At 42.9% G+C, this 27,779-nt stretch overlaps 2 protein-coding genes across 7 annotated transcripts in view; both read right to left on the reverse strand.

Moving 5' to 3' along the window:
• Positions 1 to 424: 424 nt before the first annotated feature.
• On the reverse strand, positions 425 to 10,596 carry LOC137868166 (FSD1-like protein). Of its 2 annotated transcripts, none has more exons than XM_068704751.1 (13): positions 10,553 to 10,596; positions 8,931 to 9,026; positions 8,685 to 8,816; positions 8,228 to 8,329; positions 8,021 to 8,043; positions 7,513 to 7,634; positions 5,422 to 5,655; positions 4,878 to 4,976; positions 4,347 to 4,476; positions 3,386 to 3,471; positions 2,544 to 2,798; positions 2,055 to 2,143; positions 425 to 1,532 (listed from the first exon to the last, which is right to left on the reverse strand). In XM_068704751.1, the coding sequence occupies exons 1-13, from the start codon at positions 10,568 to 10,570 to the stop codon at positions 1,431 to 1,433; spliced, it is 1,488 nt and encodes a 495-aa protein (XP_068560852.1). In that variant the 5' UTR covers positions 10,571 to 10,596; the 3' UTR covers positions 425 to 1,430. The 2 variants fall into 2 exon arrangements, with proteins under 2 accessions (XP_068560852.1, XP_068560851.1); XM_068704750.1 differs by having other exon boundaries at positions 3,386 to 3,474.
• Positions 10,597 to 11,725: 1,129 nt separating this feature from the next.
• The window catches only part of apc (APC regulator of WNT signaling pathway), a 21,615-nt gene continuing 5,561 nt past the window's right edge, over positions 11,726 to 27,779 (reverse strand). For 2 of the 5 annotated variants that reach the window (XM_068704695.1, XM_068704694.1), the window contains exons 3-16: positions 25,603 to 25,699; positions 25,282 to 25,501; positions 24,887 to 24,995; positions 24,656 to 24,769; positions 24,406 to 24,468; positions 22,182 to 22,322; positions 21,695 to 21,872; positions 21,420 to 21,620; positions 21,103 to 21,198; positions 20,333 to 20,472; positions 20,099 to 20,176; positions 19,855 to 19,971; positions 18,767 to 18,981; positions 11,726 to 17,951 (exon numbers count right to left, since the gene is read on the reverse strand). In XM_068704695.1, coding sequence (XP_068560796.1) covers positions 12,935 to 17,951; positions 18,767 to 18,981; positions 19,855 to 19,971; positions 20,099 to 20,176; positions 20,333 to 20,472; positions 21,103 to 21,198; positions 21,420 to 21,620; positions 21,695 to 21,872; positions 22,182 to 22,322; positions 24,406 to 24,468; positions 24,656 to 24,769; positions 24,887 to 24,995; positions 25,282 to 25,501; positions 25,603 to 25,699 — 6,786 coding nt within the window. In that variant the 3' untranslated portion in view covers positions 11,726 to 12,934. Of the gene's footprint in view, positions 17,952 to 18,766; positions 18,982 to 19,854; positions 19,972 to 20,098; positions 20,177 to 20,332; positions 20,473 to 21,102; positions 21,199 to 21,419; positions 21,621 to 21,694; positions 21,873 to 22,181; positions 22,323 to 24,405; positions 24,469 to 24,655; positions 24,770 to 24,886; positions 24,996 to 25,281; positions 25,502 to 25,602; positions 25,700 to 25,904; positions 25,922 to 27,779 lie in introns of those variants that run through there. The other 3 variants (XM_068704697.1, XM_068704698.1, XM_068704696.1) reach the window with 3 other exon arrangements.

Genomic DNA, 27,779 nt, shown 5'->3' on the forward strand with positions numbered 1-27,779 from the left:
TTTCTTCCTTTCCTTCCTCCCTTCATATCTTCCATCTTACCTCCTTCACTAGCGTCCTCTCTTCTAATCTTCCTTCTTTCCTTCTTAAATGAATATGATAAATTTCGTATACGTGTAAATTTCGTATGTGTATATGACGACAATAAACTGAACTTTACCACCCATCCTTGCATCCTCCCTCCTAATCTTCCTTTTTTCCTTCCTTATCTTCCTCCCTGTCTCCTGTCCTTCCTTCCTCCCTTCTGATCTGATGAACTTCTGTTTGTAGAAAAGTTTCTTTAAATGAGATTCATGTTTAGCTACTGTTTACTGCTACACTTCCTGTTTTCTTCACATTAAAAGCCTAAATATAAAAGAAGGGCTTCAAGACATTGTTTGGGGGAAAATGTCAAAGTGAACCTCTGAAACAATTTTCCACAGATTTTAAACTTTATTTAATTTTTTCACAGTTAATCAAAATGTTCGATACAAAACATTTGAATCAGAGCTGATTTCAGATGTGACAAAAATGATGAATCAATAAATATAAACCATTTTAATTATTAGATTTTCAGTATAAATGAGCTCTGACTCCAGGTCCAATATTATTTTCATTCATTAAAAACTGAAAATAAATATAATCCTGATTCTCAACATCAAGTGAAAAAAACAGAGAAAGTGCAATTTTAAAATGGATTTTCGAAATAAAAGTCAAGTCATTTGGTCAAAGTGACAGAAAGTTATATCATAACCTTCAAAATAAAAGCCAGTAGGAATGCACAACACTAAATCTAATCAAGTATTTCAGAATAAAAGTCTTTCACACAAAATCAACATAGAACTTCTACATTAACATCAACATAAATCACAGCTTGTTACGGCCTTAAAAATAAAAGCCAGAGGGAATAGGCCTTTTTTCCTGATGCTATCTTCAAAATAAATGTCTGAAATGTAAAAACAATATGTTTACTATTGAACGCCGATGAGGTCTTAACTGTCTCCTCTTTCCTCCGGTTTGATGTTTTAATAAAGTTTTATATCACAAGTTGATGTTTATAAGCAGTCAGCACTTGTGATCTTTGTTTTTTCTATTTTACAGTCAGTCAAAATAAAAGCCCAAGCTAACAGACAATGTTAGTACATCTTCAAAGTAAAAGCACTCAAACTAAAACTATGGCTTAAGGTCCAGACTGTCAAAACCAAGCAGATAACAATAATCAATATATCTTCTAAATTCATTAAAGGTCTTTAAATATCACATTTATTTTATATTTCCTGTTCATATTTGATAAGACAACAATTCACAAGTATTTTCTATAGATATATATATATGTGTAATATATTATTATTTTATGGTATAAATTAAAATTAATAAATACAAATGTATAAAATTAATAAATTAATGATAATTATCAAATATACAATAAAACAGGTGATAAGAGAAAGTCGATCTACTGCGACAGGTTGCTGAGGCTCTGATTGGTGGAGAGGAAATTACCCATGAAGCTCGGCACCTGCAGGCCCGTTGTTATGGTGATACCACCACACCAAACCTGCAACACAGTTTTACTACAGTCAGTACTGCGATACAATGAGGACAAGTACTGGAGGATGTAGTATTACTGCAGTGTGGTGTAGTACTGACAGTGAGGGTTTTTAGGATGTAGCATTACTGTAGTGTGGGGTAATACTGCATTGAAGGACAGGATGATGTAGTATTACTACAGTAGTATTACTACAGTGTGGTGTAGTACTGACTGGGAAGGCGAGGTTGATGTAGTATTACTACAGTGTAGTGTAGTGTTACTACAGTGTGGTGTGGTGTTACTACAGTGTGGTGTAGTGTTACTACAGTGTTATGTAGTGTTACTACAGTGTGATGTAGTATTACTACAGTGTGGTGTAGTATTACTACAATAGTATTGCTACAGTGTGGTGTAGTACTGACTGTGAAGGCGAGGTTGATGTAGTATTACTACAGTGTTGTGTAGTGTTACTACAGCGTGGTGTAGTGTTACTACAGCGTGGTGTAGTATTACTACAGTAGTATTGCTACAGTGTGGTGTAGTACTGACTGTGAATGCGGGAATCAGCGGTTGGCTGAACTTTGTTTTGAAGGAGTGAAGGAGACGATGCCGATCAACATCGATAAACGATAAATCACCTGAAACAAAGAGAGAAACATATCAGGTGATAAAAAAGATTTAGGTCCGATATTTTTTTCTTTTTCTAATAACTGAAAATAAGTTTCATCCTGATTCTCAACATTAAAAATCTATAAAAGGTACAATTTTCAAAATTATTTTAAAAATAAAAGTCAGTAATTTGCTCAAACTAACAGAAAGTTCTATCATACCCTTCAAAATAAAAGCCAGTAGGAATGCACAACACTAAATCGAATCAAGTCTTTCATAATAAAAGTATTCCACACAAACTCAATATAGAACTTCCTCATTAATGTCAAATAACCGAAAATGTTCAAATACTTTTAGTAGAATACTACGGTAATATACGTGTTGAATTGTCAGATAATGCAGTTGAAGTGTGAACTCTTTTGACGGTACCGTTGTCGTAGTCGCAGTAGATTCCAATTCGCTGAGGCAGCGGCCAATCGAGCGCCTTCGCTTTGTTGTTGTGCTTCGCAGCGAGCGAGCTTTGCAACCATTGGCTGGCGTGGAGACACCACGAACCAGCACTTTTCCCTAATTGGTCAAAGCGGCCCAGACTGGCCCGATAGGCCACGCCCACGCTGAACGATTTCCATTCAGTGAGGGGGCGGAGCTCCCAGTAGTGACAGCCGCCAGTCATCTCCTGGTCGCCTAGGAGATGGGGAAAAAAAGGTAATTTTTTAACAAGTAGAAAACATTTAAGAATTTAAATAAAAAATATTTATTAAAAAAAAGGCAGAGCAAAAAAGCAATAGTCTGTTATAACCTTCAAAATAATAGTCTGCCATTTAGATTTAACAATAGGTGTTTTTGTTATAAATGTCAAAATAAAAGTCTACCATTTAGATTTAACAATAGGTGTTTTTCTTAAAAATGTCAAAATAAAAGTTTGCCATTTAGATTTAACAATGGATGTTTTTGTTATAACTGTCAAAATAAAAGCAAGTGCTAAGTCAACTACACTTATTATTTTAATATTTATTTTCAAAATAAAAACAGGCAAGAATAATTCATGATAATAAAAAATAATTTAACGTGTTAAACATCTGATAAAATATGTTTTATATTTTCAATTAATATTTAATAATGATGACAATTTTAATTAGAATTTGTACAAAATATAAAATATAAAAGATGTATAAATTAACTTTACTCATAGTTTATATTTCAAAAGACATATTGTACAACATTCATTAGCATTAGTTGTAGTATCGATATGAGGTATTAGTGTGAAGTACCCAGTACTGTGTACGACTCTCCAGCAAATCGGTCGCGTCCTGATCGACTTCCTGCTGTTTTATTGGGAGACGGTGTGGCGCTTCTGCTGCTAATGAAGTTAAAATAAACTAGAAGTTAGAAATTAAAAAGACTTAAAATCCCTCAAAACCTCCCAGATTGTAAAAGTAGGAAAACAACAAGGTGAAACAGCCAATGAGGTCGTGCCAAAGCGATGATGCAGCAGAGAAAAAGGTGAACAAATGTGAAGAAAACACAGAATATAACTTTAAACTGATTAAACATACACATAATTGTAATATTGTACTAAATAGAAGTACTTTGCTTTAAAATAGACATATTTTCACAAAATATACGAAAGTAGAAGAGATCAAATATATGATACTTTTAGTGAAAACAGTTTATCTTTTATATATAAAGTCCTGATATAAATTTCTGAAAATTAAAAATGTAATATCTTTAACCTTTTAATTAACAAAATAAAAACACACTTTTCTATATGTTGAACCTGTTTGAAAAAAAACTCCTAAATAATAAAAACAAAATACAAACACACAGTTTAAAAATGTGACACAATTAAAAAATACAAACATAGAGATCTAAAGATTTTATTGAAACTGTAAACGCTGATGTGACGTCAGCAGTGATGTGATTGGTCGCATGAAGTGAGAAATGGCGGATGCAGAAAAGTGATTGGTGACGCAGCGGTTGCTAGGCAACCTGTCAGCGATGACAAGTCTCTACCTGAGCGAGTCGGAGAGGACGACGTACGGAGACTAAAGAGGGACAAAAAGGTCAAAACACACAAACAAACAGCAGCAGAAGAAGAAACAACTCAAGATTAAAGCGAGCCAGAAGCTAAATTAACTCTAAATGGACTTTGTGGAGAGATTTTTAATGGTGACACGTTCCCCTCATCTGCTCTTAATAACACAACATCATCGATGACACGTTTCCTCTCACCTGCTCTTATTCTCTTTCCCTCTCAGCCGGGGGTCGTGGCCTTTGACGCCCTGAGGCTCCCAGGTCACAGAGTCGCCCTGAACCTTCAGCTCAGCGTGAGCCGTCACCGCATCAAAGCCAAAGTTATACGCTGTAATAAAACAAGTACAAGAACAAGTTATACGCTGTAATAAAACAAGTAGAAGAAGAAGTTATACACTGTAATAAAACAAGTAGAAGAAGAAGTTATACGCTGTGATAAAACAAGAAGAAGAAGTTATACGCTGTAATAAAATAAGAAAAATAGGTACCTTCACAATAAAGAAAATGCCTCCTTAATTATAATGAAAACTAAAAATGTATGAAGAGCGTTTCAGTAAAAGTAAACCAACGAACAAAATAAAATGAAGCAAAAAGAAACAGCAACATAAATATATAGATTCATAATGTTGGATTTTAAGAACAATATCTCTCATTCTGTCTTCATGTCTCTCGCTCCCTCATGAAAAAACAAAAACATGTGTCCACTCGTTCATTCTTTCATGTGATCACCTTTGGTTTCCAGGGCAACGGGCTCAGAGAAGTCGCCAGCTGCAGCTTTGTTTCTCGCTCGAACTCGAACGACGACAAAGCGAGAGTCAAACTTCAGACCTGAAAAAATAATAATAAAATAATACAACTTTATGACAAATAAATATAAAAAATTAAACATCTTATTTTTATAATAAAGTCATTTAAAGTAATTTAACATCTTATTTTTTATAATAGTCATTTTAGGTAATTTAACATCTTATTTTCATCATAAACTAATTGAAAATAATTAAATATTTAGTTTTTTATAATAAATTATTTTCAAATGATTAAACATTTTATTTTCATAATAAATCTATTAAAAAAAATGTGTACATTGTATTTTCTTTGCTCAACTCTTTTTTGAAATGATTAAACATTTGTTTTTTTAAATAAACTAATTTAAAAGGCTAACAGCTCTGTGAGGCTACATGCTACCATGAGGTAGTTAGTACAATGTTTTTCATGTTAGTTTAGTGTGTTAGCACGCTAACATTAGCTAGTTAGCAGTAAACACACAAAGTACCTGAGATGGTGACGTGTGTCTCTCTGATGTCGTGGATTTTTTCCCAGCATGCCTCTCCTGCGGCTCTCAGCGAGCTGTCGCGGTTTGTTTTTCGGTATTCGAGTTCGTAGTGTTCGATTCGTCCGCCGACGCCCTCGCCATCGCTGTCAGCCTCACTGGCAGATTGCCAGACAACCTTGACGGTGTTATCACGAACGACACAAGTAGAGGAGTCGATCTCTGGAGCTCTGGGTACTGTAAACAATAAAGATACTGTAAACAATAAAGGTACTGTAAACAATAAAGATACTGTAAACAATAAAGATACTGTAAAAATAAACATACTGTAAACAATAAACATGCTGTAAACAATAAAGGTACTGTAAACAATAAACATGCTGTAAACAATAAAGATATTATAAACTATAAAGGCACTGTAAACTATGAAGATACTGTAAACAATGAAGATACTGTAAACAATAAAGATACTTTACACAATAAACATACTGTAAACAATAAAGATATAGTAAACAATAAATATACTGTAAACAACAAAGATAATTTAAACAATAAAGGTACTGTAAACTATAAAGGTTAAGGTAACAATAAAGATACTGTAAACAATAAAGATACTTTAAACTATACAAATATACTGTAAACTATACAAACATACTGTAAACAATAAAGATACAGTAAACTATAAATATACTGTAATCAATAAAGATACTGTAAACAACAAAGATACTGTAAAAAAGATACTGTAAACAATAAAGATACTTTAAATAATAAAGATACTGTAAACTATACAAAGATACTGTAAATAAATATATTATAAACAATAAAGACATTATAAACAACAAAGGTACTGTAAACAATAAAGATACTTTAAACTAAAAAGATACTCTAAACTATAAAGATACTGTGAACAATAATGATAGTGTAAACAACAAAGATACATTAAACAATAAAGATACTGTGAACAATAATGATAGTGTAAACAACAAAGATACATTAAACAATAAAGATACTGTGAACAATAGTGATAGTGTAAACTATACAAAGATACTGTAAACTTTACAGAAGCGGAAGAATCAAACGTTACGAACTCGAATACCAAAAAACAAACCGGGACAGCTCGCTGAGAGCTGCAGGACAGGCATGCTGGGAATAAATCCACGACATCAGAGAGACACACGTCACCATCTCAGGTACTTTGTGTGTTTACTGTATAATAATAGACTACCACCAAAAATTTGGACAAGACAAGAAGAAAAAAAAGTTAATAATAAACTGACTGAAAAAAAACTGAGCAGACAAATATAAACAAATGTAGCAAAACAAAACAAAACATAAAACACAAACAACAGAGAAGAAGAAGAAGAAGAAGAAGAAGAAATCCCCATGTCCCCCCTTACGGACTCACGGACTTTGAGGCGTGCTCCGGTGAAGTCCGTGAGGGTTTAGGGATGTCCCACTGTCAAATCCTCAAGTGTTTGAGGGCTCTCTTGCAGACATGTTGAGCCCTTTATGAACCCTTTCCGTAAGTCTGCATGGTATGCTGACTTAGCTTAAGGGAATTACCCACCCATAGCAAAGTGACGTTAAACACGGGGTAACCAGTGGACGCATGGAGACGAGTAAAAAAAAGGTAAACAAAGAGGACGGCTCACGTGTGTTCAGTCTGTCTTATTATATTTACACAGAAACATTAAGGGTTAAAGGGGTTAAATAACCTTGAAATCAGAGGATATTTATTTATTTATTCATCAAATATTTGATTTTGTCATCAAAGATGTTTTGACAAAAACAAGTACATAGATTATATGAAATGACCTCATCTTGTGAGGAAAGAGTCTGAAGACGTTCAAATCAGGGAGTACAAAGTATAAAATAAATACCCACAATTATACATCTTATTTTTTGTCGTTTTCATGGTAACGTGATATGTTGCAGCAAAGTGCTGTCCCATTCATATTTACACCATTTCGAGTCCTTGCAGCCTCTCACACTCAACCACTTACCAGGTGACGTCAATTAAGTCCTTGAGGGTTCAGGGCTTAGGGTTGAGGGAGGACACTGGGATTTGGCCGCAGAAGAAGAGCTGTGACTCACCTGGCAGGAAGTGAAGTCGTTGAAGCCCCGCCCTCTCGGAGCTGAAGTCAACAGTAAATTGCGACATGTTCTCCGATGCCACCAGACGAGTCGTCAGCCGGAATGCTGGAGCCATGGTTACCCTGGGGTTCCAGCGGGGGGGGGGGGGGGGTTACTGTGGTTCATTTATAACTCTGAACATTGATTGGTTGAAGTGTGTTAATGTTAGAATAGAAATCAACGAAGAATTAAAAACTAATTTCATTAAGTAAAAAAAAACAGCATTAAATTGAATTAAAACAAATTCAACAAAAACAACAAATACATATAAATGAACATTAAAATGTGACAACTGAACAATGACAGTAAACTGGATGAACATAAACCTAGAAACTAATAATAAAACGTGTCATTCAATAAACATAATTTACATAAATAAATAAATCCAAACATTAACTCATGTTTATATTAAGTAATATATTTGATATTATATTAATAAGCTCATATCATATTCAAACAATGAACAAACCTTTCTTTGATTTGTTTTGCAGCCTGAAAAAAAAAACAGACAAAACAAACTTTAAATATTTATTGTTAAAAGTAATTTCAAAGTTAGGGGCTTTTTAATGTTTGTCTTACTGTATTGTTAATTTAATCATTATTTTAGGCGACTAATAAACTGGAAGGTTTTAATAAGAAAAGGTGAATTTATTTCTTCTTCATCTTCTCTTACTACCTTTAAGAATTCTTCTTCGTTGGTGATCGTCAGAGTCTGATTTGCGAACTCAAGCAGTTCTTCACACGACAGCAGAGCGGACTTCCCCTCCAATATCTGCTTCTGAAAAAATCAAACCAAAAATACTTTTTTAAAAGTATACATGAAAGGAAAGAAAATTAGAAGAAAATATGTTGGCATACATTTTTATTTTTTAAAGTAAAAAAGTATATAGGGATAAAAAATTCTTAGTAATATCAAACATTTTTAAATGACAAATGTTTTTTCAACTTTGAGGCAAAAAACATTCAATTTAAATTTAAATACTAGAAACTGTGAGGAATAAAGCCGGAAATCAAAACTGTGTTGAAGCAAAGAAAAGAAAAATAGAGGTTTTAAAGATACATAATGAAAAATAGAACAAAAACACAACAGGAATAAAGAAGTTTATAAAACAAACTAAAAATTGCATCTTTACCTGAAGCTCCGCCTCTTTTCTCTGCTTCTCCTCTTTAATTACATCACAAAGCGCTGCCCCCTTCTCCTCCAGGGCGGAGCTTAGCTGTTCAAGCTCCGCCTCCAGCTCTGACATCACCTTACAAGACTCCTCCTGATTGGATGGACAAAGTTTACTTTAGTTATTATGTCTTTTTAATTTTAGATCATTCCCCCTCTTCTCTCTAAGCCCCTCCCTTTACTCTATTTTAGCCAATCAGCTGCTGACCTGGAGTCCCGTCAGTGTGTTGTCGACTGTTTCCAGGAAAGTTTGGAGCTCTTCATTCTTATTGGCTAAAGTGCTGATGATCCTGCACAAAGCTTCCTGTTCAACACACGAAACACTTTTTAAAACATCAAAACACTTAAGTAGTTTTTTTAACAGTTTTCTACAGATGATGCAGTGGTTATAGAGATTAGTATGTGATGCAATGGTTTTACAGATTAGCACGTGATAAAGTGGTTTTACAGATTAGCATGTGATGCAGTAGTTTAACAGATTAGCACGTGATGCAGTGCTTTTACAGATTAGCACGTGATGCAGTGGTTTTACAGATTAGCATGTGATGCAGTAGTTTTACAGATAAGCATGTGATGCAGTGGTTTTACAGATTAGCATGTGATGCAGTAGTTTAACAGATTAGCGCGTGATGCAGTGCTTTTACAGATTAGCAGATGTTGCAGTGGTTTTACAGATTAGCATGTGATGCAGTAGTTTTACAGATTAGCACGTGATGCAGTGATTTTACAAATTAGCATTTGATGCAGTGGTTTTACAGATTAGCATGTGATGCAGTAGTTTAACAGATTAGCATGTGATGCAGTAGTTTAACAGATTAGCGCGTGATGCAGTGCTTTTACAGATTAGCAGATGTTGCAGTGGTTTTACAGATTAGCATGTGATGCAGTGGTTTTACAGATTAGTATGTGATGCAGGGGTTTTACAGATTAGCATGTGATGCAGTGGTTTTACAGATTAGCATTTGATGCAGTGGTTTCACAGATTAGCATGTAATGCAGTAGTTTTACAGATTAGCATGTGATGCAGTGGTTTTATAGATTAGCATGTGATGCAGTGGTTTAACAGATTAGCATGTGATGCAGTAGCAGTGCCTCTGTAAATCTACTATATCACATGCTTGGCTGTAAACCCCCACTGAAGCACCTGCACTGACCTACATGTCTACTGAAGCCTCCACTGCACACTGATTACTCAGAGAAGACATTCACAGTGTAAGAGCCTCTGGTCAAACCTATTGATCATCATCATCATCATCATCATCACCATCAGACCACAGTATCATGGTTTTGAGTACTGCAGGTAGTACAACTATCACACACTACGTGTCCTTGTAGTATTGTGTTGCTACTGAACATTTAATAGAGGTCAAGTTAAACCGACAGAGAGCGAGAGACAAACAGACAGAGAAAGAGAGAGACAGAGAGAGAGAGACATAGCGAGAGAGACAGAGACACAGACAGACAGACAGAGAGAGAGGTCAAGTTACATAGAGAATGAACAGGGTCCAGTTACCTGAAGAGAGAAAACACCTGAGCAGTTTTTTAAAGATAAAGTTTCAAAGGAAATAAAATAAAACCAGCTGATCGACAGTCCATTCACACTGATAGTGACTCTACCAGAGAGAGAGAGAGAGAGAGAGAGAGAAAGAGAGAGAGATAGTCTTATCTGTAAATCCCTCATTCAAAGTGATGCTGACACGACCAGAGAGAGGGGGACTTTGGCTGCTAACAGCTAATAGCTAGCTAATCCTCTCTCTCTTCCTCCACGTGTTTCCTGTGTGTCAGCTGACGGATCAGATGTTATTGATCATCGATCGATCAGATTCTTACCTTCTGAGTGTCCATCATCTGAATGAGAGAGAGAGAGAGAGAGAGAGAGAGAGAGGGAGAGGAAGGACGAAGACCGGAAGTGAAGTCAGACACATTACAGCCTTGTTTCCGGTTTGCAGTATCAAAATAAGAGTCTACAGGTGACAGAACTATAATAAATATATTAGAAATATAGGAAATGTAAATCCTGTTTTACCATTTGGATTTGCATTTTAAATAAACTAGAGTATTACTGCTAATAATAACACACTGCACATACAGCACACATTTGGAGCATTGCATGGTGGGATTGTTCCATTAGAGGCGGGTACAGTGGTGGATCTGCAGTGGAGGGTCTACAGTGGAGGATCAACAGTGGAGGATCAGTGGAGGGTCTACAGTGGAGGAGGATCTACATTATTGCAACGGTTCCACTGAAGCCAGTTCCTGTGGAGGTTCCAGTCCTTGTCTTTCCAGACGTCACTTTTTTTGTTGATCTTTATGAACTCACCCGTTCTTCTTCTTCTTCTTCTGATCGTGCTGTGATGAGTCAGCAGTGTTTTGAAATAAAATATATATATTTATATACAAGTGTGCTGAGTAAATGTGACTCTCCTGTGGATTATAGTATTACAGGATTATACAGACATCACATGACTTCATGTTAACTTGAGTTATTTAAATTAGTTATTAGCTGCAGTGATAGACGTGAACCTGCTGGATGTAACAATTATATTTCTATATATATATTTCTATATCAAAATAAGAGTCTACAGGTGACAGAACTATAATAAATATATTAGAAATATGGGAAATGTAAATCCTGTTTTACCATTTGGATTTGCATTTTAAATAAACTAGAATATTACTGCTAATAATAACACACTGCACACATTTGGAGCATTGCATGGTGGGATTGTTCCATTAGAGGTGGGTACAGTGGTGGATCTGCAGTGGAGGGTCTACAGTGGAGGATCAACAGTGGAGGAGGATCAGTGGAGGGTCTACAGTGGAGGAGGATCTACATTATTGCAACAGTTCCACTGAGATATATATATATATATATATATATATATATATATATAAACCCAGATATAATTAAATAATCTCAAGAAATAATCTCTCCAACAAACATGTTCATGTTTAATCCATCTCTCATTTTCTCAATCAATCAAACAACCAGAGACGTTTGCACCTAAAATGTTGAATTTTATTGTTCATTATCTGTTTATCATTTCACCAAAAACATTTCAGCCTTTGACTCGTTTTCCTCCAGCAGACATAAAAACAGTGAAACTCAAGGTACAGCATGAAGAACACGGTGGAAACTCATTTTTTGGCAAAAAAAAAAAAAAATAATTTTTGTTTTTAAATTATGTGCTTCAAAGTTAAAAGGTTTTTAAGGTTTTACAGCAATAACTTACGTTTTTACAGTGTTATTTGTTTTTCCAACAAGAGACAGAGCAAGATAAGTTTTTCAGCCAACAGACGATTCCTCAAACTAAAATCCTCCAAAATATTCACCAGGAAATTCAAGAACGGACTCAAAACAATTCAAAGTGGTTTCATCTTAAAGTTCAGTCGGCTGGCAGCAAACGTCTCCTCTGGAATAAATGCCGTTGTGAGAGTGACGAGTGAGGTTCTGAAAAACTGATTTTTTTACATCCATCTGACAAAGTCTTTAGATTTAAACAATTCAAACATATGTTCAAATAACATTTTATGTCCCAGAAAAACAAGTTTTCTTGAGAATCCAAACTCATGTTTTTGGATGATTTTAAGACTCAAACTGTGAATCCCTCATTTTCAAACTGCAGCAAAGTCACATCTGACATGTTGAGCTCACCAAACTGTCTCCAAAAGGAGAGAATAAATTAATTTCCACCCGACGACAGGAGCAAAATCGTGTTTTTTTTTTCAGAACCAAACTCCGTGAAAAAAAAGCATGAAAACTTCCGAAAGAGCAGAATTGTCTTCAAAACGCTACAGCTAGCAGAAACATCATCATTATCATTGTTATATCACCATGGTAACTGTCATCGTTAAGGGGGGGGGGTCGGGGGCCATGCAGGATCACAGGCAGAAAGGGGCGAAGCTAAGCGCTACTCATCATTTTTAGTGGTATAAAAACATAAAAAGTTCATTTTTAAAGTTTTTCTCTCATCGAATAAAGAACCTTGACTGGCAGGTGAGAGGAGCCAATGAGGGGGGAAGAGAGCAGGTGAGGGGGGCGGGGCTAGCACTTAAATACAGACTCACTTCCTGTACAGTTCGGTTCACAAACAAACATTTTCTGACGTTTTTTTCTTCCTATGTATTTACACTTCCTCCGTTTCGGTCAACTGTCCCAGCTGTGGCGGCCATTTTGTGGCTAACTACGAGTCTTCTTCCCATTTCCTGTTTTCACACCGACGTCACGATGTACGAGCCGCGCTCTCCACCGCTGCCGCCGCCCTCGCCGCCCTTCGGCTCCCGTTTCTTAGTGACGGGGGTCGGGATGAGCGAAGGTCTCGTGGGGGTTGTCGACGACGAAGACGATGATGTTGTAGTGGTGGTGGTGGTGGTGGGGGGCGTGGCGGTGACATCAGAGTTGCTCTTCCTCGGACTCGGCGTGTAGTTGAACGGGCTGACCCGAGCCGCCACGGCGCCGCTCCGCTGCTGACTGCGCTGCTGCTGTTGTTGTTGTTGTTGTTGTTGTTGTTGTTGAGGGCGTTCGGGCGGCGGCGGCTTGTCGTCGAGGCTCTCACAGCTCCGGCGCAGGTTGAGGTTGGAAGAAGAAGAAGAAGAAGAGCAGGAGGAAGAGGGTATCTTGGAGGGGGCGGGGCTGTCTATGACGGGCGGGGCGTTGGTGGTGGGAGAGCGAGCCGAACAGGAAGAGGAGGAGCGCGGGTTGTTGACGGGACAATCCTCCAGACGGACCCACACGTCTTCTGATTTGTCGGAGAAGCGTCCGGCCGATGAGTCGCCGCCGCTCTTCCCCTTCCTCCACGTTCCCTGGGACCTCACGCCGCTTTCCTCCTCGCTCCGCCCCTTCTCGCTGGACTCCGATGATGCCGACAGCACCGACGACGAGCTCCCCGTCCTCTTCCACGTCCCCACGCGCGGCAACGACGTTGAGTGTTTGCTCCCGCCTCCTTCTCCTCCAGCACTGCTACTTTCCCGCTTCCAGGTGCCCGTGCGGCTGAACCGCGATGAGGTCACTTCCTGTGGGCGTGATGGGCTCTCGGAGTGCGAGCGGTTGACGTCGTGTCTCCTGGTCGTTGACGGTAGCGGCGTATCGGGGCTGGATGGTGACTCTAACGCCGTTACAGTCACCGCCGCCGCCGACTCCTCCAGCTTCCTCTTCAGCGTCGGACTCGGCGCTTCTTTGATGAAGGTCGACTGACGGACCAGCGCTGGCTTCTCTGGCTCAGCCTTCTGCTTCTTGGCCGCGGTGGAGCCGCCGACCCTCGATGCCGACTCGCTCCTCGGGATGCCTCCGCCACCACCGCCACTACCACCGCTCCTCGCCGGCCCACTCTGTTTGGCCGGTCTTGAGGCCGAAGACGACGATGATGACGCACTTCCTGGAGACGCCGTGCGCGGCATCTGAAGCAGCTTCCCTCCTTTCTGATTGGCTGCCGAGGAAGAGCGGGACGGCGTGGAGTCCCGAGAAGACCCGCCTCCTCTGTCAGTGCCGTCGCTGCTTCCCGGAGGTTTAGCCACGGCTGCCGCTCTGGGTTTGCTCCGCCCCCTGGCAGATGGCTCTGCCCTCGGTTTCCCCGTGAAAGGACTCCTGTACACTTTCTTCCCGCCTTTCAACGCCTTCGCCGCCTCCTCCTCCTCCACTTCCTCCTTCTTCTTCTTGGCCTCCAGCGTGCTGCGTTCTCCACCCTTCAGGATCCTCCCCCCTCGCTTCATCGCCACCTCCCCCTTCTCCTCCCCTTCTTCTTCTGCGTTGTTATTGGCTGCTGGAAGGCGGAACGGTGAGCCCACAGACTTCAGGGAGAGAACCGAGTCGGAGTCCGATGATGGCTGGCGTGACAGCGGCGTGGCGGCGGCGGCTGCAGCGTTCAGGCTGCTTACGATGGAGTTGGCACCTTCTTGGATTGCCTTCCAATCGAATGTCTCTGAGTCAGGGGAGGCGGGGCTTCTCGGCGCCTCCGAAGGCTCCTCCTCGGCCAAAATGTCATCCTCGGCTTTGGAAGCAGGAAGTGTTGTGGCCACGGCAGAGGCGGCGGTGGCTGCAGCCTTCTTCTTCTTCTTGGGCATGGCGGAGCTGATGCACTCCTGCAGCAGGTCGTCCTCCGAGTCGATGCTCAGCGAGCTGAGCGACGAGTTCCTGGAGAAGCAGACGGGCGTGTCCTCCACGTGGAACGCTTTGGGAGCGTAGCAGCTTGCCGCAGGGGGGCGGGGCTTCAACTCCTCTTGTGGAGGAGGAGCAGGAGGAGGAGACTTTCCTCCTGCTTTGCTGCCATCTTTCTTCTCGGGAGGCGGAGCGAACTCCTTGTTGTTGTTCTCCTGGTCGATGTCGCTCAGAGAGCTCAGAGACGAGTTCCTGGAGAAGCAGACGGGCGTGTCCTCGATGGCAAACTTCTGCTTCTCGTCGGACTCCGTTGCGTTGGTCGCCGGTTTCGTTCGAGGGAAAACAGCCGCCGTCTGCTGCTTCCTCTTCCTGCCCTCTTCTTCTTTTTTTTTCTTCTCCTCGTCCTTCTCTCCACCGCCGCCCCCGTCGTCTTCATCAAAGTCCAGCGAGCTCAGCGAGTCATTGCGCGAGAAGCAGCACGGCGTGCCCTCGATGGGCGTGTAGTGGTGTGGCGAGTCAAAGGCAAACCCTGGTTTTGCTTTGGCGATGCCGTACGCCGCCCGCTGGGGCATCGGCTTTACCGGCGACGTTGGCTTCTTCTTCTGCTGCTGCTGCAGGGCGAGAGGGGGCGGGACCGAAGGAGGAGCTTGGAGGTGCTCGCTGTTCACCGACGCTCTGATTGGTTTTCTGGGTTTGGCTTTGGGCATGGCAGCGCTGATGCACTCGGCGAGGATGTCGTCACCATTCTCGCCCTCCGGGAGCCCCGCCCCTCTCCTCTGGCCGGAGATGGGCGGGGCTACAGTTGCGACAGCAACTGCTGCCGCCTCCTCATTGGGCGGGGAGTCCATGGTGAGGTCACTGAGCGAGGTGGCGGTGGAGAAGTTGAGCGGCGTTCCCTCCACACAGTAAACTCTCGGCACCTCCTCCGACGGCGGAGGCGCGTCCTTCCTCTGCTGCGATTGGCCACGACTCTGAGGTGGGTGGAGCTTATAAACAGGAAGCTGGCTGGGTTTCCTTGGCGCTGCTTGTTGCTGTTTCTTTGGTTTCCGTGACGACTTGGGCATGGCCATGTTGATGCACGCCTCCAGGATCTCGTCGTCGTCAGATTCGTCGAGGATGGGTTTCGCCCCCTCCTCGTCCTTCCTCTCCTTGTTCCCTCTCTCCTCTTCCTCTTCATTCCCTCTCATCTCCGCCACGATGAACGGCTCGTCCAGACTGAGCGCGCTCAGACTGGAGGCTCTGGAGAAGCCGTGCGGCGTGCTCTCTGTGGCAAAGTGCAGCAGGACGTCCGCGCTGCTCTCCTCTTCGTCCTTCTTTTTCTTGGTCTTCTCCTCCTCCTTGGCACTCTGTGTCGGTGGAGGAATCGGCGGCGGCGGCGTCTTGGCGCGGCTCGGCGGCATGGTCTGTCCCGGACTGTCGGGCAGGTCGCTGGGGCTGACCACGCCACTCGGCATGCCACTGCACGGCTCGCTGGAGCGCACGGAGCTGGCTATGGAGGACGTGGAGAAGCTGTCGAGGGAGCTGACCGATGTGCAGCGGCTGAACATCAGTGGCGTCTCCTGAGCGTATGGCTGCTCCGGAGGACTCTTGGGAGTCCTGGCGCCCGATGATGACGTCACATGGTGGTGGTGATGGTGGTGGGCGTGGCCGTGATGGTGATGGTGACCACGTCGTCCTCGTGAGGAGGGAGCGGAAGCGGCGGCTGCTGCGGCAGCGGCGGCGGCAGCAGTGGCGGTCTGGCTCTCCGCCTCCTTCTGCTGCCTCTGCTGATGCTCATGTGCGTCTTTCTCGCTGACAGGAAGTGTCGGGTAATCGTTACTGCCGCCGCCCCTCCCACCTCTCCTCTTCCTCTCGATGACATCACCATCTTCATCTTCCTCCGACGATGACAGTGAGGAGAGCGAGCTGCCTCTGGAGAAGCAGATGGGTGTGTCCTCCACACAGTACGTCTGCGTCGACTCCTGGTTGCCTTTTGGTACTGTCCGATTGGCTGGGGGAGGAGGGGGGCGGAGCTTGTTGCCAGAGGACGACGGAGGAGGTGGGCCGGAGGGGGCGGCAGTCTCCTCCGGCTTGAACAGCGGTTTTCGTGCGGCGTCGGTGCCATACTTCAGGCTGTAGTCGATTGGCTGCTCGACCGCCGCGTCACCGCCGTAGTTTGAATTTGGCGCTGCAACAACATAGCGAGGCTGCGCGGCGGATGCTACGCGGCTGCTGGTTGCCGCCGAGTCACCGCCGTTGTTCCTCCTCCTCAGCCGGGCATCCAGCTCGTCGTCCTCGTCGCTCTCGATACTGCCGCGGTGACTCGGACTCTGTCTCCCAGAGTTCAGCTGTTCGTCCGAGTACTTGAGGCTGTAGTTGATGGGCGTGTCCAACTCAGCGCCGTCATCGTCCGCCATGTGGTTGGCGCTGCGGATCTTGTGCGCCAGGTCGGCCGGGTACTTCCTGTAGACGCAGCACTTGTTGGCTCCGTTCTCGTCGGACGAGTAGAACGGCTCCGTTGACGGTTTCGTCTTGCCGCGGTTTCCGTACCCGTCGGCACTCGTGACGCTGTTGAGGCTGTCGCTAGACGCTCGGACGCTGGGCGGGAACACCGTCCGGGCGTACGGCACCTCCTCACTCGACCTCTTCGATCCATCTCCGTTCTTCGGGCTCGACAACACCGGCGTGTTGGTGTACGAGCGTGTCGCGCTCCCTCCAGCTCCTCCTCCTCCGGCGCCATTACAGCCCCGCCCCTTCCTGTGCGCCGCCTTCGGGCTCAGGTTGTCGATGTTGTCGAAAGTCTCAGACAGCTGCTGGGCGTCCAGCTCCTCGAACAATGCCTTCTGTTTGCGAGCGTGCAGCGACGGGGCGCCAGCGCCCGGCGACACCACGCTGGCGTCCTTGTAGCGTGCCGGCCGATTGGCCATCAGGTTGCGCAGGGCGGCGGCGCTGCCCATGGCGATCATCTTGTGCCGGGAGTGAATGAGGTTGCGCAGCATGCCGACGGCTCCCAGCTCCCACAATGCCTCCTGGTCTTTGGCGTCCCTGGCCGACAGATTCCAGAGCGTCCCACAGGCGTTGGACACGATGGTCAAACTGTGGGACTTCAGGTGCTGCAGCAGAGTCGGCAGGCAGCCATGCTCACGCAGGATCTGCCTGCAGGACAACACACAGGGAGAAGAGAGCCATGAGTTTTCAGAATTTAATCCACACAGCGAATGTTGATGGTTTATACTCGTGGTGTAACGTTAACCATCAGAGTGTAAATAAAGTTTTACCGTTAACCATCAGAGTGTAAATAAAGTTTAACGTTAACCATCACAGTGTAAATAAAGTTTTACCGTTAACCATCAGAGTGTAAATAAAGTTTTACCGTTAACCATCACAGTGTAAATAAAGTTTTCCTGACGATGGTTCTCCTCCAGTATTCAGTAGAACATGTGTTTCTAGTCTCTGATAATGTTTCATTGTAAACAACCAATCAGTGTTTAAACCAACAGGAGGAGAGCTAGTAACGTTAGCAGCACCGCTAACAGCTAACCAAGGAGGTTCACTTCCGTTACATTATGATGCCTTCAGGCTCTGCTAAGTGAAAATGAGTACTGGCTGAAATTATAACATTATCGTGATGTGTTAACATGTAATCTGTAAAAATGTAAACACAAGCTCTAAGCACATTATTATACATCTCCTTATACTTATGTATGTGTGTGTATATATATATATATAGAATATATATAGATATATTTTACTATTCTGAATTTCTGAGGCCGATGACAATCGTCAGTTAAACTTTTTTTTTTTCACACTATGAAGGTTAAATTGTGTAATAGATCACATGACTCCCTGGTCATTTATATCCATAATGTTCCCTCACTGCTGACTCAAGGCTTTGTGTTTGGCGGATATACGGCTGGAGTGTCTGAAATAATGACAGCGCTGCTTCAGGTGAGCGGCCCGACTCTCTTTACCTGTGCGCTTCGTTGGTGGCGATGAGGCTGGAGACGTTGCGGAGGATCCCGCCGCCGCTCTCGATGATGGCAAGCGTGTTGGTGTGGCTGCGGTGAGTCAGCGTTCCCACCAGAAACGCCAGAGCACCGTCCACCGCGCAGATGTCCGCCTTGTTCTCTGTGCAGTGAGCCGACAGGTTCCAGAGTGCGCTCAGTACGGACTTCAGAGTCGACTCCTGAAGAAGAAGAAGAAACAAAGTTAAAAACTGCAGAAGAACCAATTTCAGAGCTCAGAATGATTTACAGAAAAACAACATTTAACCCTCTGAACACCAAAACCTGCCGGTGGGATGGAAAGACATGTTTTCTTTAAACAATCGCCAAAACTACACCGTTTATCAGCCAGAAGCTGTAAAAGATGTCATTATCGGCAGATTTACATCTTTCCGACAGTCCTTGAACACATCATGTGTGACGAACACTTCAGTCCGAAAACATCAAAACAAAGCTTAAAATGATATTTAATCTATAACATGTTCTCATTTAAAATCTCTCAAATAAAGCGTTCGCTTTAAACAGATTGTGTAAAAACATTAAATTGTGAGCTCCTCGGTGAAACTATGAAGTCATGATTGATTCATCTGAGACCAACAGTCATGTGACAGCAAATCAGAGAAATTTTGACTGAACTTCAGGAAGTGAACGAGGAGAGGAGAGAAGAGGAGAGAGAGGAGAGGAGAAGAGAGGAGAAGGGAGGAGAGGAGAGGGGAGGGGAAGGGAGAGGAGAGCCTCCATGTTTTTCCTACATTGGTAAAACTTGTAAATGTTGGATAAATAAATTCTATTGTTTTCTAATTTTTGTAAAATAAATGATCAAAGAAATTCAACTTTGTAATGATTGATGTCATAACTGTGTTATTCGGCACTAAAGACATGTTCTAGTTCTCTCTACTTGTAGTCATGATGGTTCTGTTTCTATAGGAGGAGAAGGACTTTTATTTTGAAGTGAAAAAATCAAGACCACAGAGAGTAAATCGAGACAGGAGACACAGGAGAAGAAACGCCTCGTAACGTCTTCGTGATCAGAGGGTTGATTAGTTGTTATTTACCTTCTGGATCTCGAGAGCGCAGCCGGTCAGCGCTCGCACGCTGCCGACCTCACGCAGCGTCTTCTTACTGTTCACATCAGCACGCCACGACAGGTTCCTCAACACACTCGCTATCACCTAGAAAAAACAATTAACAGGACAAAGACAAACTGAGACAAAAGCCTCCATCGTGCAGGCGATGAGCTCAGAGTTGCGTTTAGAAGTTCTATAAATCTAAACTGTCATTAAACACAGGTGAGTTTACCTGCTGCAGGTCTTCACTGTCAGACTTCAGCTGAGCGACCATCGCTCTCATACAGCCCTTCATGGAGCACAGCGTGGCCTGATGGGAAAACAACAACGTGAAGCTGTGATCTGAATGGATACAGAGTTAGAGAGGTGTGTAGGTGTGTGTGTGTGTGTGTGTGTGTGTGTGTGTGTGTGTGTGTGTGATGATTGAGTTGTGATTGATGAGTAAATGTTTGTGTTTTCCTCCGACCTTATTGGCTACGTCTCCAAAGGTGAGGTTGGTGAGCCCCATGCCGGCGTATCGCCGCAAGGTGACGCTGTAATGATCGCTGCTCAGACCGAACATCTCACAGTCCACCTGCAGCAGCTCAGCCACCGCCTGCAGACCGCCTGCAGGGACAAATAACCCACAGCCATACAGAGGGTATGAATACCAGAGATGAAACATTAAACCAGTCAAACATTAAACCAGTCAGACATTAAACCAGTCAGACGTTAAACCAGTCAGACGTTAAACCAGTCAAACATTAAACCAGTCAGTCAAACATTAAACCAGTCAGTCAAACACTAAACCAGTCAGTCAAACATTAAACCAGTCAGTCAAACATTAAACCAGCCAAACATTAAACCAGTCAAACATTAAACCAGTAACCAGTCAAACATTAAACCAGTCAGACATTAAACCAGTCAGACATTACATTAGTCAAACACTAAACCAGTCAGTCAAACATTAAACCAGTCAGTCAAACATTAAACCAGTCAAACATTAAACCAGTCAGTCAAACATTAAACCAGTCAGTCAAACATTAAACCAGCCAAACATTAAACCAGTCAAACATTAAACCAGTCAAACATTAAACCAGTCAGTCAAACATTAAACCAGTCAGTCAAACATTAAACCAGTCAGTCAAACATTAAACCAGCCAAACATTAAACCAGTCAAACATTAAACCAGCCAAACATTAAACCAGCCAAACATTAAACCAGTCAAACATTAAACCAGTTGATGGTCCTACTGACCGAGTTCGTTCATGGCGTGTCGATGTTCTTCATCAAATGAAAGCTTCATGAGGACGCAGACGGCCGGACAGATCTGATGCTCCACTGGAGACGGCACTGAAGACGCAGTATAAATATTATATATCTATATTATGTGTGTATAATTCTGTGAACACGTTGCCCAACATCTCTCCATTTCTAGTTATGGTTTACTTTATTAGCAACATTTCTCTCCATCTTTGAAACGCTGTGTTGACACTATACATTAACTATTACACATAATATACATATTGCTGTCTGTCCTCCTGATTGGTCAGTGTGTGTGTGACATCACTCACTGGGGTTGTCCTCCTGATCAACGCCCCTCTCGTGGTTCTCCTGCCAGCTCCAACACTCCTCGCAGTAATGGCGGACCTGCTCCAGCAGGTGGAGCACTCTGATCTCCCGCCGGCCCCTCTTGTCGTCAGGCTGACTGTGAACGATGTTGTGCAGCGCAGCCGACGCACGCGCACGAGCCTCTTTGCTGCCGCGGGAGTTACCTAATGTAAGCGAACAGGTGAGTTACCTGTGAGAAACAGACAAGAACACTTCACTTCTGTGGGAACTAGCTTACCTAGCAGCAGGGAGTCCTTGTCGTTGCCATGCAGCAGCTGGATGAGCAGCGGCAGACAGCCAGACTGACGCATTGCGATGCACGAGTCCTGCGAGCTTGACATGGCGAGCAGCGTCCGCGACATGTCGTCTTTATCGTGAGTCCCCAACATCGACAGAAGACTGTACACCATCTCCACCTGCAGGGGGCGAAACAGAAAACTTTATACAGTGTACACCATCTTCACCTGTAGGGGGTGATACAGAAAACTATTTACAGTGTACACCATCTCCATCTGTAGGGGGCGACACAGAAAACTATTTACAGTGTACACCATTTCCACCTGTAGGGGGCGACACAGAAAACTATTTACAGTGTACACCATCACCACCTGTAGGGGGCGACACAAAACTTTATACAGTGTACACCATCTCCACCTGTAGGGGGGAACAGATTTGGTGGAGGGTTAGGAGTTTTTGTAGTTGTGTTGCTAGGCAGATTTAATCACCTTCGTTCCGAGGTGGCTGGTGATTCGTCGAGGCACAGAGTAGCTCGTCTCATTGGCTGCCTCTTGGTCCAACCGGCCGCTGGAGCTCACCTGAGCTCCGGCCAATCCGCTGCTGTCGGTCGCCCCCTGAGCTTCCTCCACCTGGGGAGAGGGAGGGAGGGAGGGAGGGGGGGGGGGGGGGGGGGGAGGAGAGAGAGAGAGAGAGAGAGAGAGAGAGAGAGAGAGAGAAATACAACTGAATTTCCAGAAAATACTCAAAAGAAAGTCTTCTTCTTCTGTGGTGGCTTAATGGCACCTGACTGTAGAATTAGCTCCACCAGCTGTTTACTCACATTTATGATGCCCCGCCCCTTTTTTATCACTTCCGGCTCTAACGCAATTATATTCGTTCTTCCGGTTTAGCGATAGCATAAAATAGCGTTAGCATAGCGCTATCCAGACGGTTTTAAGGTGTGCATGTAGGGGTGTAACGTTTCACAAAATTCTCGGTTCGGTTCAATACGATACAGTGGTGCCACGGTTCGGTACGTTTTCAGTACAGCAAAAAAGCAGAAATGCCAAATCCTCGCTGGTGAGACTCTCAAGTAGTCTTTAAAAATGAAAGGTTGTGTTTGATACTTAAGATCTTCTCTAAAATCTTCCTCTATAAACTCAAACAGACACATTTCCTGGAAAGCTTTAGAAGTTTTATTTTTCAGACTTAGTTACAGCACTGCGGCTCTTGCTCTATCTCTATCTCATATTTACATTAAAAGCAACACTTACACATAAAAATGTAATAGATTATGATCCATAAATGTGATCAACACTCGTCACACTCGTTCCCTCAGTGTCGTTGTCTGTTCTCACTCGTAGCTCTGCTGAAGTCTCTGTCCTACTGGAGAGCAATCCATGTTTTGTTCCTTTATAGTTTATGTGTGTTAACTTGTTGTACAGAACAAGATAAACATTAATAAGAAAAGGAAAGTCCTCCGTTTTGTGTCCGTCCTCTCTAAAGCCGCTAACCGTTACTTCAGAGGGCCGCTCGGTAGGTCTGATAACTCCGCTGGTCACGCCGCTCACTAATCGCTCCATTAACAGCTGTTTCCACCGTAATAATGAGGACTTTAACTGAACAACAGCTGCTAGTAAAGACAACACGGTCAACAACACCTGTAATCAGTTGTCCATGTTGAATTAACCTGGTAGTCGATCGGTAATCAAGACTGTTGTTGTTTGTGAACATCGGTCACGTGATAGGAGCGTGGCGAATCAGGGAAGGACATCACGTTACGTCGGGTGGGTTGCCATGTTTGAGCATAGTGGCTCCACCAATTTCAGCTATATTTTTTTTCAAAAGCAATTTAATATTATTATTGTTCGGTTTGTAATGCGTACCGAACCGTGAGCCCCGTACCGAACGGTTCAATGCCAATACGTGTATCGTTACACCCCTATGTGCATGTAAATATTCCCCCCTTTCTCACATGAACAATAATCAAAATTATAAAAAAGCTTTTTATATTTTGACTACACAAAAGATAAAAAACCTAAGCACATTATTTTAGGCAAATAAAAAGATGTATAATAGTACTAACAGTAGTGTTAGCAGTACTACTCACAGCTACAGTGATAGTAGTACAATGTGCAGAAGTACCAGTACTGTAATAGTACGGCAACAGTATTAGCCATTACCATTACAGTCGCTTTTATCCAAAGCGACTTACAATTCACTATATATCTATATACTTAACCGTTTTGTACCCGTAGTTTTTTGTTGTATAAACAGTAGAAGTAATATTTGTGGCAGCAGTAAACCAACCAGTATTTGTAGTAGCAGTACTAGTATGAATGTGTTCAAGTATTGTAGTATTTACAGTATTAGCCGAATCAATAGTACCTCTCTTTCTCTGGCTTCTTTGTGTATTTTCTGTGTATTAGTACCACAAGCAGAAACAGCACAGTGGTGGTGGCAGTATCAGTATACACTAAAACTCTCAGCAATACCATTAGTAGTAGAAGTATTTAAAGTAGTACTACTGTCAGTAGTACCATCAGCGTTAAATGGTTCCTTTCTCACCTGAAAAATATAAAATGTCTTTTTGACGACAAAAAATAAAATGCTTAAGCGCATTATTTTAGACAGGAGCGGATGGAAAAAACCATTTCTTTCATATTTTATTTTGAAAATCTTCTGAAAATTCTGTAGAAAACTATAATTACAACAAAGAACAGGTGAGCTTACCTGCAGCCGTGCTCCCAGTCGCAGGATGTCCTTATCGATCTGCTGAATACGAGACACGCGGTCCTGAACACACACACACACACACACACACACACACACACACACACACACACACACACACACACACACACACACACACACACACACACACACACACACACACACACACACACACACACACACACACACACACGTCAGGTTTGAGTGTCGGGGTTCACACAGGTGAACCAGCCTCCAGGTGTGATCTCACCTGAGCTCTCCTCTCCATCTCCTGACAGGAGCCCAGCTGCTCCTCCATCGCCGAGCGGATCTGACGGGCCTCGAACTCCAGCTGACGGCGACTCATGTCCGTCTGCAGAGTGAACTGACACGAGAAAAACTCCCGTCATGCATAAACCTCGCCCAGAGCAGCCAGGGCTTATGGGTATTGTAGTATTTAGAGAGGGGACAACAACAAAAAACGTGTAAAAAGAGTATTTACGTTCTCAGTGAGCGGCAGACTGTCAATCCTCTTGGTGAGATTCTGCAGCTGAGCGTAGTACCAGTCCTTCTCCTTCTCCTCCTTTTCCAGCTCAGCCAATAGGAGAGACCTGTCAGGGAGCAGCAGCCAATCACAAAGCAGAGATAGAGAGAAGCCAATCAAAGAGAGAGAGAGAGAGAGAGAGAGAGAGAGAGAGAGAGAGAGAGAGAGAGAGAGAGAGAGAGAGAGAGAGAGAGAGAGAGAGAGAGAGAGAGCATTTTAAATCTGACAGTACTAATATATACATTTTTATTGTATTTTTTAATGTAGTCAGTAAATCACTAGCTACAGTATTAAAGTACCGTCAGTACTCTCAGTAGTACACTCAGTAGTACTGTTAGTACTCTTAGCAGTACCTCTCCTTCTCGAGCTCCTCCAGGCAGCGGTCATGGCCGTCTCTGCCCGCAGTCGGCAGCCCTCTCCTGGGGAAGCCAGTGGTGGTTGAGGGGCCTGGAGCTCCGGAGCCTCCAGCTGCTCCTCCAGCTCCAGAACCAGAAGAGGCCGAGCTGGAGGAGGACGAGGGGGGCAGAGGAGGCCTCGACCGGGCCTTAAACCCTGCAGACTCCAGGCTCATCTCTGGAGGAGAAGAGACACAGTTATCAGGTTATAGAGAATGTATATGTGTGTATGTGTATATATAAATACATATATAAATATGTCTGTGTGTGTGCCTTTACTTTGTTCACCTTTCAGTCTTTCGATGAGCTCCAGCTGAGAGCCAGACGCCTCTCCGGAATCTTCTTCTATGGTGCCCTGCAGCTGCTTCAGCACTTCCTGTTTTAAGTTAAGAAAATAAAAGCGGTACAGTGTTAAATCACAAGTGTGTTTTTCTGGTCTGCTGATGGGGAGTCACAAAATAAAATCCCGATGACACAACAACACAAATATTAATCATATTAATACATGAATCTCTCTCTCTCTCTCTCCGTCTGTGTCTCTCGCCTAGTTTTTCAGAGTAAATCCTCTTTTCTTGACTCACCACGATGAAACGGCAGCGTTCATACAGCGACATGATGGAAACTAATACTACTCACACTGTCCATGTGTGTTTCTGCTCATCGACAGTAAACAGGAAACGGGAAACAGGAAACGGGAAACGGGAAGTGAGTGTGAGGAAGGACAAGGACAATAAAGAAAAATAAAACTACAAGTTAAAGGACAACAAGCACACAGAGAGACAGACGTGAAAATAAGACAAACAAAAACTATCAACAGAAAGAAACAGACAGTAACAATGAGAACGGAAGAAATAGAGTCAGAACATGAACGAAAGCAAGAAAAACTAAAACAAGAAAAGTTGGAAAGGAACTAAACACGAACAAAACACGATAAATGAAAAACATAAAGACACACAGAGGATGGTTGAAAGAGAGAAAGCATAAAGAAATGTAAACAACAACAGGAAGTAAAATACAAAAAACAGGCATCAGAAAGAAAGACAACAGAGGAAGAAGAGAGGACAGACTTCTCACTCTGACGGGTTTCCTGAGTCCTCTCTGGGAGAACCAGAGATCCTCAAACACACAAACATCTCACTCTGAACAACAACATGGATCTCATTCAGAGGCTCATGATTGGTGAAAAATACCACAGGTCTATTCTGGGCCAAAGAGAGAGACACACAGATAGATATCATATTCATACATATATAAATGAATATGTGTGAGTGAGTGAGTGAAAGAGAGCAAGAGCGACAGAGAGAGACACACAGATATATATATATATATATATATATATATATATATATATATATATATATATATATATATATATATATATATATATATATATATATATATATATGTGTGAGTATAGTATAGTATGTGTGAGTGAGTGAAAGAGAGAGAGAGAGTGAGCGAGAGAGAGAAAGAGAGAGAAAGAGAGCGAGAGAGAGAAAGAGAGCAAGAGAGAAAGAGAGCGAGAGAGACAGAGAGAGAGCGAGAGAGAGAGCCGTATGTTCCTTTCTGTACTTAAATACTAATAATCTGTAGTATTAACAAAACTAATAATCAAATTTCTGCTGTCAGTATTCTTGTCAGTAGTACTATGTGCAGAATTTGAGTAGTACTGTGTGCAGTGTTTCAATAGTACTGTGTGCAGTATTTCAGTAGTACTGTGTACAGTGTTTCAGTAGTACTGTGTGCAGTATTTCAGTAGTACTGTGTGCAGTATTTCAGTAGTACCGTGTGCAGTGTTTCAGTAGTACCGTGTGCAGTATTTCAATAGTACTGTGGGCAGTGTTTGAGTAGTACTGTGTTCAGTTTTTGAGTAGTATTGTGTTCAGTATTTGAGTAGTACTGTGTACAGTATTTGAGTAGTACTGTGTGCAGTATGCGAGTAGTACTGTGTGCAGTATGCGAGTAGTACTGTGTTCAGTGTTTGAGTAGTACTGTGTGCAGTATGTGAGTAGTACTGTACGCAGTATTTGAGTAGTACTGTGAGCAGTATTTGAGTAGTACTGTGTACAGTGTTTCAGTAGTACTGTGTTCAGTATTTGAGTAGTACTGTGTGCAGTATGCGAGTAGTACTGTACGCAGTATTTGAGTAGTACTGTGCTCAGTATTTGAGTAGTACTGCGTACAGTGTTTCAGTAGTACTGTGTTCAGTATTTGAGTAGTACTGTGTTCAGTATGCGAGTAGTACTGTACGCAGTATTTGAGTAGTACTGTGAGCAGTATTTGAGTAGTACTGTGTACAGTGTTTCAGTAGTACTGTGGGCAGTATTTGAGTAGTACTGTGGGCAGTATGCGAGTAGTACTGTACGCAGTATTTGAGTAGTACAGTGCTCAGTATTTGAGTAGTACTGTGTACAGTGTTTCAGTAGTACTGTGTTCAGTATTTGAGTAGTACTGTG

Source organism: Cebidichthys violaceus, unplaced genomic scaffold, assembly GCF_023349555.1.
Source record: "Cebidichthys violaceus isolate CVI_PGR_0920_01 unplaced genomic scaffold, fCebVio1.0.p SCAF_99, whole genome shotgun sequence".
NCBI classification, from domain to species: domain Eukaryota; kingdom Metazoa; phylum Chordata; class Actinopteri; order Perciformes; family Stichaeidae; genus Cebidichthys; species Cebidichthys violaceus.

Bases quoted from the DNA above. Each gene is read 5' to 3' on its own strand.
- LOC137868166 (XM_068704750.1), bottom strand. The intron at 8,330-8,684 runs GTAAAGATGCAA...TGATTTTTTCAG, and splicing joins GAAAAGAGGCGGAGCTTCAG to AAGCAGATATTGGAGGGGAA. The intron at 5,656-7,512 runs GTGAGTCACAGC...TATTGTTTACAG, and splicing joins ACGACTTCACTTCCTGCCAG to TACCCAGAGCTCCAGAGATC.